This window comes from Pan troglodytes, chromosome 23, assembly GCF_028858775.2.
Source record: "Pan troglodytes isolate AG18354 chromosome 23, NHGRI_mPanTro3-v2.0_pri, whole genome shotgun sequence".
Lineage (NCBI taxonomy): Eukaryota > Metazoa > Chordata > Mammalia > Primates > Hominidae > Pan > Pan troglodytes.
In genome coordinates this window covers 52251860-52266909 of record NC_086016.1, presented here as the reverse complement: position 1 = coordinate 52266909, position 15050 = coordinate 52251860, and the positions used below count along the sequence as shown (strand labels likewise).

Genomic DNA, 15050 nt, shown 5'->3' with positions numbered 1-15050 from the left:
TTAAAAAATGTCCACATCTGCAGAGTACCTGGAAAAAACAACCCAGAATCTAAAAGTCTTCTTAAAGTATCTAAGCTAAAACACCAAGTCTCCAGTCAAGGTGGAGACGGCAGCCGCCTGTCACAGGCCACACGCCCCTACTGTTCTTCCTTCCGCATGAGAGCCCACTCCTCAAAGTCCCCGTTTTCCAGGCGACAGTCTCAGAGTTGCTCTTCTCCTTGCCCCTCATGAGCACATACCCCAATCGCTCATCTCTGCAGTAAAGGGTGCCAGCACCGGCAGGTCCTTGTCACCAACACGCCTCTCCTCTGTTCCATGCTCAGCTTGGTCCGTCATTGTTTTCCTATTCTAGAAATTATCAGGCAGAAAAATGTTTTAAAAAAACAGCTGTGTTTACACTGGCTTGGTTGAAAGAGCAAACGTAAACATCTAGTGTTCTACTTATTATATTTATTTAACAGCTCTTTGGATGGATCACAGGTCAGACCCTTTGAAAAATAAAGAAAAAACAAACTATCAGATAAAAAAACTGCTAAAAAAGTTTGTGCTTTTTTCTTTAAACTTGCTTTTAGAAATAAACTAAAATTTGTGATGAAACCAAAGCACAGGACTAAATTTTATTTCATTAATATCATCTTCCCTTGGTACATCCTACCTGCTTTCCAGGCTGGACAGTGGGGGAACCTGCAGGGGACAGTCAAGGGTACAGCCCAGGGCTCTGGGTCTCACGGGCCTGGAGAGTGTGCAAAGTGCCAGTGCTGCCTGTTGACGTCAGGCAAGATCCTGCACCAGGCCGGGCACGGGGCTCACGCCTGTCATCCCACCACTGTGGGAGGCCAAGACAGGTGGATCACTTGAGCCCAGGAGTTTAAGACTAGCCTGGGCAACATGGTGAAACCCTGTTTCTAGCAAAAATACAAAAAAAAAAAAAAAAAAAATTAGCCAGGCATGGTGGTGCTCACCTGTGGTCCCAGCTACTTGGCAGGCTGAGGTGGGAGGATCACTTGGGCCCAGGAGGCGGGGCTGCAGTGAGTGGAGATTGGGCGACCAACTCCAGCCTGGGTGACAGAGACCCCCCCAACTCATAAAAAAAAAAAAAAAAGGCTGCACGCAGTGGCTCACGCCTATAATCCCAGCACTTTGGGAGGCTGAGGCGGGCAGATCACAAGGTCAAGAGATCGAGACCATCCTGGCCAACATGGTGAAACCCTGTCTTTACTAAAAATACAAAAATTAGCTGGCCGTGGTGCCACCAGCTACTCGGGAGGCTGAGGCAGGAGAATAGCTTGAACCCGGGAGGTGGAGGCTGCAGTGAGCCAAGATCGTGCCACTGCACTCCAGCCTGGCGACAGAGCGAGACTCTGTCTCAAAACAAAACAAAAAAAGGATCCTACACAAGAATTGGTTTTCTGTGTGTTCCAATGTAAGTGGTATTTGTCCTGAACCAGTGGGATTTTCAATTTTTTCCATTATGATCTGTAATTCTTTGTTAAATAACTTCATTATTTTCATAGGATAGATTCTGGAATCTATAAAATCAAAAGTTCTGGGGCTAGGGGTAGTGGTTCACACCTATAATCTGAGCACTTCAGGAGGCTGAGGTGGAAGGACTGCTAGAGTCCAGGAGGTCAAGGTTGCAGTGAGCTATGATTGCGACACTACACTGCAGTTAGGAGGACAGAGGAAGACTCTGTCTCAAAAAAAAAAAAAAAAAAAAGTTTCACATTAAAAAATTTACACACATTGCTAAGTTTTAGTCTAAAACAGGCTTGTCCAACCAGCGGCCCATGGACTACATACAGCCTAGGATGGCTCTGAATGCAACCCAACACAAACTCGTAAACTTTTTAAAACACCTATAAGATTTTTTTGTGATACATATTTTTTTCAGCTCATCAGCTATCATTAGTGTTAGTGAATTTTATGTGTGGCCCAAGACAATTCTTCTTGCAACGTGGCCCAGGGAAGCCAAAAGATTGGACACCCATGGTCTAGAAGGTTATGCCTATAACCTCCTCCCACAACCATTGTGTTTTGCAGAGTGTGACTGACATACAATAAGGTGCACATATTTAAAGTGTGTGACTTGACAAGTCTGACGTGCACATACCCATAAAACCATCAGCACAATCAAGATGACAAATAGACCTGTCAGTCCCCAGAGCCGCCTTGTGCCGCAGCCCCTCCAGTGGCACTGGCTGGCTCACATGCTCTCGAACTTCATATTTCATATAAATGCACACAGTGTGATTCATTGGAGAGCCACCTGTGTTGTTGCATGTCAACAGTTTGCTCCTTGTATTGCTGAGTCATGTTCCATTGTACGAACACAATGCAACTTGCTTATCCATTCACCTGCTCACGGACACTGGGTTGTTTCGTTTTTGGTGATTAAAAACCCAGCTGCTGTGAACTTTGTGTATGGGTCCTCACGTGGCCTTATGTCTTCATCTCTCTAGAGAGAAATGGCTGGGTTGTATGGCAGGTGCGCGTCCAGCCTCTTAAAAACACCTTTTGCACAGTGGTGTGCCACTCCCCATTCCCACAGCAGGGTACGTGCCAGCGGCCTGACGGGCTCACCAACGCGCAGATGGCCCAACTCAATTTCTGGCCATTCTAGCAGGTGTTCAGTGGTATCTCATTGTGGTTTAACTTGTGTTTCCCTAACAACTAATGATGTTGAACATCTTTCATGTGTTTATTACCATCTGTATGTATTCTCTGGTAAAGTGTTCAAGTGTTTGATCCATTATAAAAAATTGAGTTCTTAGGCAGTTTGTAGAGTACTTTCATATGTTTTCCGAATACAAGTTCTTGATCAGATGTGATTTGCAAATATTTTCTCTAGTCTGTCACTTTTCATTGTCTTACCAGTGTCTTTTTTTTTCTTTGTTTTTTTTTGAGACAGAGTTTTTCTATGTTGCCCAGGCTAGCCTGGAATTCCGGGCTCAAGTGATCCTCCAGCCTCAGTCTCCTGGGTCACTGGGACTAAAAGTATATGCCATTGTGCCTTACTGTCTAACAATGTCTTTTCAGCAGCAAAATATTTAATTTCACTGAAGTCCAATTTATCAATTTCTCTGTAAGTCATGCTCTTAGTGTCACATAAAAAAATCCTTGCCCAAACAGAGGACGTGCAGATGTTCTTCTATGCTGTTTCCTAGATGCATAGTTTTAGGCTTTACATTACGGCTATAAACCACAGAGTAAGTTAGTTTTTGTCTACGCTGTGAGATATGGATCCAGGTTCATGTTTTTGCATGTGTCCTGCATTTACAGATCATGTTAGGTAAAACAGGCAACTTGATAATATGGAATCTTCCGACCCAAGAGATACAAATAATATCTCCCTCCATTTATTTACGTCTTTTGTTGCCCATCTTTTGTCAGATGTATCCCTAATGTTTAAAACATTTAGGTGCTACTTAAAAAAAAAAAAAATTCAGGCCTGGCATGGTGGCTCATGCCTGTAATCCCAGCACTATGGGAGGCTGAGGTGGGCGGATCATGAGGTCAGGAGTTTGAGACCAGCCTGATCAACATGGTGAAACCTTGTCTCTACTAAAAATACAAAAATTAGCAGGGTGTGGTGGCACGCACCTATAATCCCAGCTACTCAGGAGGCCGAGGCAGGAGAACTGCTTGAATCTGGGAGGCGGAGGTTGCAGTGAGCCGAGATCCGCCACTGCACTCCGGCCTGGGCAACAGAGCGAGACTGTCTCAAAACAAACAAACAAAACACCAAAAAACAATTTCTGAGTGTTTACTGGAAATATATATACAACTTATTTTTCTACACTGATCTTGTATCTTGCAAAATCACTTATTAGTTCTAACAGCTTCATTTTAGATTCCATCAGATTTTTTTTCTTTTCTATTTTTTTTTTTTGAGACAGGGTTTCACTTCATCACTCAGGCTGGAGTGCAGTGGTACAATCACAGCTCACTGCAGCCTCAACCTCCCAGGCTCAAGGGATCCTCTTGCCTCAGCCTCCTGAGTAGCTGGGACTACAGGTGTGTGCCACCATGCCCAGCTAATTTTTAAACTTTTTAAAAACAGAGACAGGGTCTTGCATGTTGCCCAGGCTGTTCTCAGTGATTTTCCCATCTCAGCCTCCCAAAGTGCTGGAATTACCGGCATGAGTCACCACACCCGGCCTCCATCAGACTTTCTACAGGATGTGGACGCCTGTTCTTTCTGCTTCATTGCCTGTCTACAATGCACAATGCTGGGCAGAAATGCTGAGTAAACATGCCCTGATCCTGATCTTACAAGCAAAGAACATTCAGTTATCACTAAGTAGGTTTTTGTAGGTAAAAGAAATTTCCTTTTATTTCTAGTTTGCTGAATTTTGATCAGGAATGGATGCTGGATTTTGTCAGATGCTTTTTCCAAGTCTACTGCCATGATTATATGGTTTTTCCTTTTCAGTTTGTTAATATGGTATATTACACATTTATTTTTGGAATGTTAAGCCATTCCTGGGATGAACCCTCTTGGTCTCATATACATGTGTCATATACATAGATACATATATGTATACATATAAAAATATGTGTATATAAAATATGTGTGTATATATAAAAATATGTAAATTTTTATATATGTATATATAAAATATGTATATTTATATATATGTATATATGTAAAATATATATATGTGTATATACATATGTATTTTTTGAGACAGAGTCTTGCTCTGTCGCCCAGGCTGGAGCGCAGTGGCATGATCTCGGCTCACTGCAATCTCCACCTCCTGGTTTCAAGCGATTCTCCTGCCTCAGCCTCCTGAGTAGCTAGGTCTACAGGCACATGCCACCACACCCAGTTAATTTTTTTTCTGGGACGGAGTCTTGCTGTATTCTATTGCCCACGCTGGAGTGCAGTGGCGCGATCTCGGCTCACTGCAGCCTCCGCCTCTGTTCCATGTTAGATAGTTTCTATTGCTCCATCTTCAAGTTCACTAATTTTTCCTTCTGCATTGTCTAGTCTGCTGATAATTCTGTCCAATATATTTTTCATTCTAGGCAATGAATTTTTCATTCCTAGAAGATAAAATTGTCTTTTATATATCTTTCGTGTCTCCACTTAACCTGCTCATGTCTTCTACTTTCTTGAAAACATGGAACATATTTATAACTGTTTTAATGTCCTTGTCTGCTATCCACCATGTTATTTCGGGGGGGTTGGTTCCAATTGACTAAATTTTCTCCTTTTGGGTTACGTTTTTCACTTTTTCATTTTGTAACCAGATGTCAGTGTCCATTTTACACCTTGCTGGGTGCTGGATAATTTTATATTCCTATAAATATTCTTAAACTTTGTTCTGGGATGTAATCCAATTATTTGGGAACAGCTTGCTTCTTTTGAGGCTGTCATACTTTGTCAGTCTGGGCCGGAGCAGCCTTCAGTCAAGGGCTGGACTTTCTACACTCCTGAGACAACACCCTCCCATGGATTCTACATGTGAATTACGAGGTTTTTCTTCTCTGGCTGTGGGCACAGCTATTTCTGGCACTGTGTCAACTTTAAGGATTGTTCTTGCTCCTCCTTCCAGCTGGTTCTTTTCCAGGCCTGGGTATTTTACTCACATCATGCACTGATCAATGCTCAGCTGAAAACTCAAGAAGGAATCTCTGTAGGTGCCCAGCTGCTCTCTGTCCCCTGCCCTCTCCCCAGCACTCTACTCTGTCAGCTTTATCCCCCTTGTCCTCCCCACCCTTCCAAATGCTGTCTCTGTACTCAGGTCACTGCACTCCGCCTGGGCTCCCTCTTGGTGGTCTCTGGCCTAGACACTCTCAGAAGGCTGTGAGTTGGGAAAACCATGAGGTCACCTCATTTGTTTCCTCTCTCAGGAATCCCTGTCCTATGATAGCTGATGTTAATGTCTGAAATTGTTGTTCCATATAGTTTGTCTGATTTTTTATTGTTTCAGGAAGGAAGATAAATCTGGTCCCTGAAATTCTATCTTGGTTGACATATGAAATATTCTTGAGTTTATTTTCAATCTAGTTAATCCATAAGAAGATAATGTTTCAGATTTTAAAACCTACAGTCAATTAGGAATGTGCCCACCTAAATAGTAACACCTCCCTGATCTCACATGCCATCTGCACCACAGACTCTCCCCGAGAATCAGGCAGTAGAATGAACCAGTAATGAGGTGATGACGGAGAAGAAAAGCACTGTCCAAGGAAGACTCTTTTCTATTTGCAGAACAAAAAAGAGATCAACTATGAAATATGCCACAGATGACTTTCAAGGATAACCTCTTGCTTCTTCATTTGTCGTATTTTCCATGATTGTATAGCCATTCTAAACCTATCATTTTTGCATTTTGGGGGAGGAACTATAAAATGGTGAGCATTTTTGAGTATTAGATATAATTTAAAAATTCATGTTATACATTGAAAACATGCTCATAAAACCAAATTTGAATAGCACAAAATAAGTTGTAAGCTCCACCATGACACAGATGATTTTCTTGTTACTAGAAACATGAAGATAAATAAAACCACTTCTATTGTATTCACAAAAATATACTGAGAGCCCAGGACAATACCTAGCATGTAATAGGCACTATATTACTATTTATGGAGTGACTGGATTATAGAAGCTTTTTTTTTTTTTTTTTTTTTGAGATGGAGTCTCGCTCTATTGCCCAGGCTGGAGTGCAGTGGCGTGATCTCGGCTCACTGCAACCTCTGCCTCCTGGGTTCAAGTGATTCTCCTGCCTCAGCCTCCTGAGTAGCTGGGATTACAGGTGTACACCATCATGCCCAGCTAATTTTTTGGATTTTTAGTAGAGATAGGGTTTCACCATCTTGGCCAGGCTGGTCTTGAACTCCTGATCTCATGATCTGCCCGCCTCGGCCTCCCAAAGTGCTGGGATTACAGGCGTGAGCCACTGCGACCGGCCTGGAAGTTTTTATAAAATATCTTTGCAACATTCACAAAGTTTGCAAATGTTAACAATTTGCGGGGTGTGTATCCTTCCAGACATTTTCCATGCATACACAATCACATAAATGTACCTAAGTGTACACATAAACCATATAATTTAAAAATAAAACTCTAAGGCCGGGTGTGGTGGCTCACGCCTGTAATTCCAGCACTTTGGGAGGCAGCGGAGGGTGGATCACAAGATCAGGAGATCGAGACCAGCCTGACCAATATGGTGAAACTCTGTTTCTACTAAAAATACAAAAATTAGCTGGGTGTGGCGGCACATGCCTGTAGTCCTAGCTACTCTGGAGACTGAGACAGGAGAATCACTTGAATCTGGGAGGCAGAGGTTGCAGTGAGCCAAGATTGCACCACTGCACTCCAGCCTGGGTGACAGAGCGAGACTCTGTCTCAAAAAAAAAAAAGAAAGAAAAGAAAAAAGAAAAAGAAAAAACCCAACTCTAAGGTCATATAAACATCTGTACTTTGCTTCCCCTATTTAATATATTGTAGCCATCTTAGCCCTGCATCTTAGCCCTTGCATATAAACTTTACACTAAATCTATTTTTGAATATTTTAGTTCACTTTATTTTAACTGCAATTTTGAGTTATTTGTGAACCACACTGCTCTAATACTCCAGTCAACTAAGCGCTAATACTCCGAGAAGGAAACGCCCACCCCCTGTGTAGACAGTCACATCGCTGAGCCATCCCCTGTGTAGAGACAGTCACGCCGCTGAGCCACCCCCTATGTAAAGACAGCCACGTCGCTGAGCCCTCCCCTGTGTAGAGACAGCCACATTGCTGAGCACTACCTTTTTGCTGGTGGACTGTCCACTGCTTTTGGTGTCTTGTGCATGGTTCCAATTTCCCGTCACTTGTGGAGACTGTAAAATAATTTCTTCTGGAAACAACACTTTTAAAACAAAAAATGGTAAGAGCATGGGTATAACTAAAAAGCTAAAAAAAAATTAATAGAGGTTGTTTATGGCTGACCCTAAAGCAATTAATATTCTATTCCCTTCCTTTCTTAACCTGCCTGTTATACTGTTTCTAAATTATAGCATTATTAGTACTGCATATTCTTCACAACAAAGCCCTTTACTTGCGCATCTGTAAAAACAAAAATGAATTACATTTATGAAGGGAAAAGCGAGCAAGATAAATTTATTTTCGGTTATTTAAGCATGCTATTATTAGTTATTCACTAAGTTGAAATAGTAAGAAAACACTAAAACTTGATAGAAAACTAAAAACATGAATATAACAAAAGTTTTACTTCTAATATTATGACTGAAGAGACTATTTTACACAAAATTTTACATGAAGCCTATAAAAATACTCTGTGAAGATGTAACACTATCATTCTATAAAAATAATACCTTTTACACCTAAGTGGATGACGTGTTCAAGTGCAAAGTGACACCGTCTGCTTGTGGTCCTGCAGGAAAGAAAACCACATAAAATAACTAACCTTACATTCAGAAATATTAAGGCTGGCATAAGGTAATGAAAATTTTATGATACAATCTTTAAGTCAATATAAAAAAATCACAGCAACAATCCAACAATCAATGAAATAGAGAACAGAAAAACACTAGAGAGGATGGGCGCGGTGGCTCACCTGTGTAATCCCAGCACTTTGGGAGGCCGAGGTGGGTGGATCATCTGAGGTCAGGAGTTCGAGACCAGCCTGGCCAACATGATGAAACCCTGCCTCTACTAAAAATACAAAAATTAGCCAGGCATAGTGGTGGTGCACGCCTGTAATCCCAGCTACTCAGGAGGCTGAGGCATGAGAATCTCTTGAACCTGGGAGGCAGAGGTTGCAGTAAGCTGAGATGGCACCACTGCACTCCAGCCTGGGTGACAGAGTGAGACTCTGTCTAAAAAAATTTTTGTAAAAACCACTAGAGAATACCAAAGAAGCCAAAAAAAAAAAAAAAAAAAAAAAAAGGATGGGACAAAATCCCACACCCATTCTTTCTTTCTTTCTTTCTTTCTTTTTTTTTTTTTTAAGAGACTCTGCTCTGTTGCCTAGGCTGGAGTGCAGTGGCACAGTCAGAGCTCACTGAAGCCTCAAATTCCTGGGCCCATGTGATCCTCCCACCTCAGCCTCTCAAAGTGCTGGGATTACAGGTGTAAGCCACCACACTTGGCCCCATATCCATTCTTGATTAAAAACTCACTAAAATAAGAATCTATCTCCTCAACCTGATAGAGGGCCACTACGGAACCTACCACCCACGCTGTACTAACTCGCTCAGGACTGACAGCCCTGCCCCTAAGACCAGGGACGAAGCCAGTGCAGCACTTGCCACCACTTCTATTCCACACTGGCACACAAGTTCCAACCAGCGCAGGAAGGCAAGGAAAACAAATACACAGCATCCAAATAAGAGAAGAAGAAGTAAAACTGTCTTTGGTTTTTTTTTTTTTTTTTTTCAGACGGAGGCTTGCTCTGTCACCCAGGCTGGAATGAGTAGTGTGATCTCGGCTCACTGCAACCTCCGCCTCCTGGGTTCAAGTGATTCTCCTGCCTCAGCCTCCCAAGTAGCTGGGATTACAGGTGACCACTACCACGCCCGGCTGATTATTTGTATTTTTAGTAGAGATGGGGTTTCCCCATGTGGGTCAGACTGGTCTCAAACTCCTGACCTCAGATGATCCGCCTGCCTTGGCCTCCCACAGTGCTGGGATTACAGGCGTGAACCACCACACCCAACCTAAAACTGTCATTCTTTGAATGAATGATTACATATGTAGAAAATTCTACAGACTCTAGGAAAAGCTACTGGAGCTATTCAGTTTAGGAGACTTGCAGGATACAAGGTAAACATACAAAAATCAATTGCTTTTTATAAATACTAGAAACAAGCAATTAGAAATTTAAGTTAAATTTACTGTTTATAACAGCCATTTAAAAATTTTAAATAGGTATAACTCTGACAAAAGATATATAAGACCTATACACTGAAAAGTATAAAATATTGCTAAAAGAAATGAAAACAGATGCAAATAAATGGAGAGACATACCATTTTCAAGGGCTGGAGGACTCATTATTATTAAGATTTCAATTCTCCAATTCTCCCTTAAACCGACCCATAGGTTCAATGTAATCCCAATCAAAATCCCAACAGGCTTTCTGTAGAGACTGACATGACCTAAAATCCATGTAAGAAGAAAGACCTGGAACAGCCAGACAACCTTGAAAAGGAACAAAGTTGGAGGCTTGATACTACCTGATTTTGAGACTTATCATAAAGGCACACATCATACACTAGGTTTGTGTTCCCCCCAGCTTCGTATGGTGAAACTTCATCCCCAATGTGATGTTACTGGGTATGAGGAGTTGAGGCCTTTGGCAAGTGATTAGGTCATGAGGGTGGGGCCTCATGAATGGAATTAGTGCCCTTACACAAGGGAGCACAGAGAGCTCTCCCATCCCTTCTGCTGCGTGAGGACACAGGGAAAAGACAGCCGCCTACGAACCAGGAAGCAGTCTCACCAGGACACTGAACCTGCTGGTGCCTTGACCTTGGGCTTCCTGACCTCCAGAGCATGAGAAATACATTTCTGTTGTTTATAAGCCACCCCATCTATGGTGCTATGCTAATGCAGCCTGAGTGTACTAAGACAGACAATAAGACCCTGTAATGTTGGTGTCAAGACAGACAAGTGTACAATGGAACACAACAGAGAGTCTTCAGAAACAGATCAACAAATATTTGGTCAACTGAATTTTTTTTTTTTTTTTTTTTTTTTTTTTACAAAGGTACAATAGTAATTCATTGGAGAAAGGGCAGTTTTTTCATCAAATAATGCTTGGACAACTGGATGTTCATTCCACCCTCCAATTTCCATTCATACCCCACAAACAATTTGCAAAGCTTAATGAGATAGATCATAATCCTAAATGTACAGGATAAAGCTGCCAAGTTTCTAAACAGGATAAAATCGTTGAGATCCAAATTAGTTACAGATTTCTGAGATGCATCATTAAAAGATCTGTGAAAGAAAACATTCATAAACTGGACTTCACCAAAATTAATAATTTCTGCATTTCAAAAGGCACTATAAAAACAATGAAAATACAAGCTGTAGTCTGAGGAAATATTTGCACAGACACATATCTGATAAAGCACTGTACTGAAACTATACAAACATCTCTGCAAACTCAATCATGAGAAAATAATTTTTTAAAATGGGCCCAAAGACTTGAGGAAGGACTTCAACAAGTATTTTGTACAAATGGCAAAAAAGCACATAAAAAGATGTTCAGCAGCCGGGTGTGGTGGCCCACACCTGTAATCCCAGCACTTTGGGAGGCCAAGGTGGGCAGATCACAAGGTCAGGAGATTGAGACCATTCTGGCTAACACAGTGAAACCCCGTCTCTACTAAAAATACAAAAAAAAAAAAAAAAAAAAAAAAAAATTAGCCGGGCGTGGTGGTGGGCACCTGTAGTCCCAGCTACTCGGGAGACTGAGGCAGGAGAATGGCGTGAACCTGGAAGGCAGAGCTTGCAGTGAGCCGAGATCGTGCCACTGCACTCCAGCCTGGGTAACAGAACGAGATTCCGTCTCAAAAAAAAGAAAAAAGAAAAGATGTTCAACATCATTAGTCATTAGAAAAATACAAATTAAATCCACAACGAGATATCCCTTCACACTACAAGAATCAGCTCTGTTCCAGAGTCAAAGCAGGTCAAGGAGTCCAGGCCTGGACGTCGGCTGCAGTCTCTCTAGCTGCCATGATGGAGGCTGTGTGCCTTCTACCAGCGCTGCTGCTCCCTGTGGTCCCAGCCAACCCTCACACGTCATCCAACACAGCTGCCCCTTCCTTCCCATTCCTGGGTCTTCTCATGGCACTCACATGCTGGGGTCTCTCATCTTGCACAGCAAACAAAAAGCACCCCCTCCTGGTCCTCCTGTATCTCTTTGGTCACCAATTTCTCTCGCTCTCTCTCCATCCTGCCCTCCCTGCTTTCATCGGCAAATGCCTTAAAAAGGAATCAACGACATTTCTCCATTCCCCCGTAGTCCATTCATTCATTCTCAACACATTCCAATCTGGCTGTAGCCCAAATACTGCTGATTTCTCAGACAGACATAAAAAGCACTAATATTTAAAAAAATTTGATAAATTTGACTATATTAAAATAGCACCTTCTGTTAATAAAAAGACATATATATATAAAATTTATTTATTTATTTATTTTTTGAGACAGAGTCTCGCTCTGTCTCAGGCTGGAGTGCAGTAGTATGATCTCAGCTCACCGCAACCTCCGCCTCCTGGGTTCAAGCAATTCTCCTGCCTCAGCCTCCCAAGTGGCTGGGACTACAGGCATGTGCCATCATGCCCACTAAGTTTTGTATTTTTAGTAGAGACAGTGTTTCTCCATGTTGGCCAGGCTGGTCTCGAACTCCTGACCTCAAGAGATCCACCTGCCTTGGCCTCCCAAAGTGTTAGGGATTACATCACACCCAGCCTTAAAAGATACTTTTTAAAAAGCTAAAAGATAAGGAACAAATCTGGAGAAGATATGTACCTAAGAATAGTTTATCATAAGGAATACAGAAAGGACTCCCACAACAATGAAAATCGGATAAATTACTCAATAAAAAAGAGGGCAAAAGACACAAGCAAGCATTTCATGGAAGAGGAACATTTTACGGCCCACGAACAAGAAGATTCTCAGCCTTGTAAATAGGTCAGAGAAAAGTAAATCAAGACCATCATGAGATGCATTACACACCTACCAGACTGGCACCAATTAGGAAGTCGAACAAAATCAGATTACAGAAAGGGCACCGATCAGCAGGCTGTTATACACATGGATACTGAAAGTCACTGATGCAACCACTTGTAAAGCTGGAAAAACCCCAAACCCAGCAATCCCACCCCTACATACACAGCAGCTCTAGGAACAGCAGCAAACAATCGTAACAGCAAACAATGAAGATGTCCACCAACAGAAAAACAGTGGGTATTCACACAACCGCAAACCAATGAACAGCAGTTACAACAACACGGAGACATCTCAGGAACACAATGTTTAGTGAAAATCTCGACTCCTAGGAACCAAATACAGCAAGTTACTCCTTTTCTAAAGTTCAAAAGAATTAAAACTGAAGAATACATTTTTTGTGCATGACTAGTTAATGGTTTTGTGGAGGAAGAAAAAGCCAGCTGGGTGCCAGGTCACAGCACCCCTCATCCGACAAGAAAACAAATAAAAGTAAGGAGCTGGTAGCTGACGGTGACAGTGAGGCATGAACCAAAGATCCAGTGCACATGAGATCTGGGAAAGAATGAACATGCAAATGTATGCACCTTTATATCTCAAAAAATAGTTGATAATAAAGCTAGAAACACGGGGTATGCAAAAATGCTGTAGGGGCCCACTTCCATCCACAAGGCCTATACACGTCAACCACAGGCATGGTGGGGGCTCCTACGTCACTACTTAGATGTCAACAGACATACTCAAGAGAAGACCGTCCAATTAAAGATAAAGAGACAAATTAACTGGGCATGGTGCCTCGTACCTATACTCCCAAAACTTTGGGAGGCTGAGGCAGGAGGATCGCTTGAGCCTAGGAGTTTATGATCAGCCTGGGACCCCATCTCTATTAAAAAAAAAAAAAGATGGCCGGGCGTGGTGACTCATGCCTGTAATCCCAGCACTTTGGGAGGCCAAGGCAAGCGTATCACAAGGTCAGGAGTTCAAGACCAGCCTGGCCAATATGGTGAAACACTGCCTCTACTAAAAATACAAAAATTAGCCAGGCGTGGTGGCGGGCACCTGTAGTCCCAGCTACTTGGGAGGCCGACGCAGGAGAATCGCTTGAACCTGGGAGGCGGAGGTTGCAGTGAGCCGAGATTGCGCCACTGCAATCCAGCCTGGGCAACAGAATGAGACCCTGTCTCAAAAACAAACAAACAAACAAACAAAAGACATTTGAAAGAAGACTCACTAAAAGCATTACCTATTATATGTAAATTCCACATCCATAGGTTCAAAGTTATAGGCTTGTTCAAATTCTGGATTAATTTTAAGAGTTACATCTTCTTCATGAATCTAAAAAAGAAACAAACAATATACCTGATTTCTTGAAATAATGTGATATCTTTATCTAGCAATACATCATCAAAAATTCATTCTATAGCTCTGAGCTAAAATTTGATATCTGCAAAATTAGTTGAAAAGGATTAAATCATTATGCCATTCGATTATACAAACAAGAGGAAATGGATCACTACACACTTATACTTACTGAACTTCTACTCACTTGGCTGTAGCCTCTCCTAAGGCTCTAAGAATAGAGAATGTGTGGGAGGTCACTGACTCCATAGGACACAAACAAAACCACCACAAGGGTAGCCAAGTGTTACCTACTGTAAGGAAGCCTCGATAAGAAGGTCTGCTGGGTGCGGTGGCTCACACCTGTAATCCCAGCACTTTGGGAGGCCAAGGTGGGCGGATCACCTTGAGGTCAGGAGTTTGAGACCAGCCTGGCCAACGGGGCAAAACCATCTCCACTAAAAATAGAAAAAGGAGCCAGGCGTGGTGCTGGGCACCTGTAATCCCAGCTACTTGGGAGGCTGAGGCAGGAGAATCTCTTGAACCTGGGAGGCGGAGGTTGCAGTGAGCCAAGATCGTACCACTGTACTCCAGGCTGGGTGACAGAGTGAGAATCCATCTCAAAAAAAAAAAAAACAAAAAACAAAAAACAGTCATTACAAGACTTCTCCTTTTAGTAGAAAAGCCCTCCAGCTAAAGCAAGATCCTGCATGATCAGTTCTGCATATTCTTTCCTAGACAGTATGGGTAGAAAAATAAGAAGGAAAGCCCTGATCTGAAAAGGAGCTCAAGCTCTTCTCCTGGTAGGGTGAGTTTCCTGAGGGTCAGGGCTGACACCAGCAGAGAGTCGGGAAGCTACGCCCTGGGATGGCTTCCAGCTCTGGGAGGAAGGGAAGCAACAGTGGTACAGGGCCATGGGATCGTTTCCCCTGAGGATGAGGAAGACAGACCAAGTCCTGACTATACACAGGAGACATGCATTAGTCTACTTGAGAACAGGTGCAGGTGGCATCCAA

At 42.5% G+C, this 15050-nt stretch overlaps 1 protein-coding gene across 5 annotated transcripts in view; it reads right to left on the bottom strand.

Annotated features, from left to right (window-relative positions):
• MOV10L1 (Mov10 like RNA helicase 1) overlaps positions 1 to 15050 on the bottom strand; it is a 71000-nt gene that overhangs the window by 18912 nt on the left and 37038 nt on the right. For all 5 annotated transcript variants that reach the window (XM_024352585.2, XM_024352586.3, XM_063808030.1 and 2 more), the window contains exons 13-16: positions 13940 to 14031; positions 8330 to 8388; positions 7763 to 7863; positions 240 to 348 (exon numbers count right to left, since the gene is read on the bottom strand). In XM_024352585.2, the coding sequence (XP_024208353.1) occupies positions 240 to 348; positions 7763 to 7863; positions 8330 to 8388; positions 13940 to 14031 (361 nt within the window). The remainder of the gene's footprint in view (positions 1 to 239; positions 349 to 7762; positions 7864 to 8329; positions 8389 to 13939; positions 14032 to 15050) is intronic.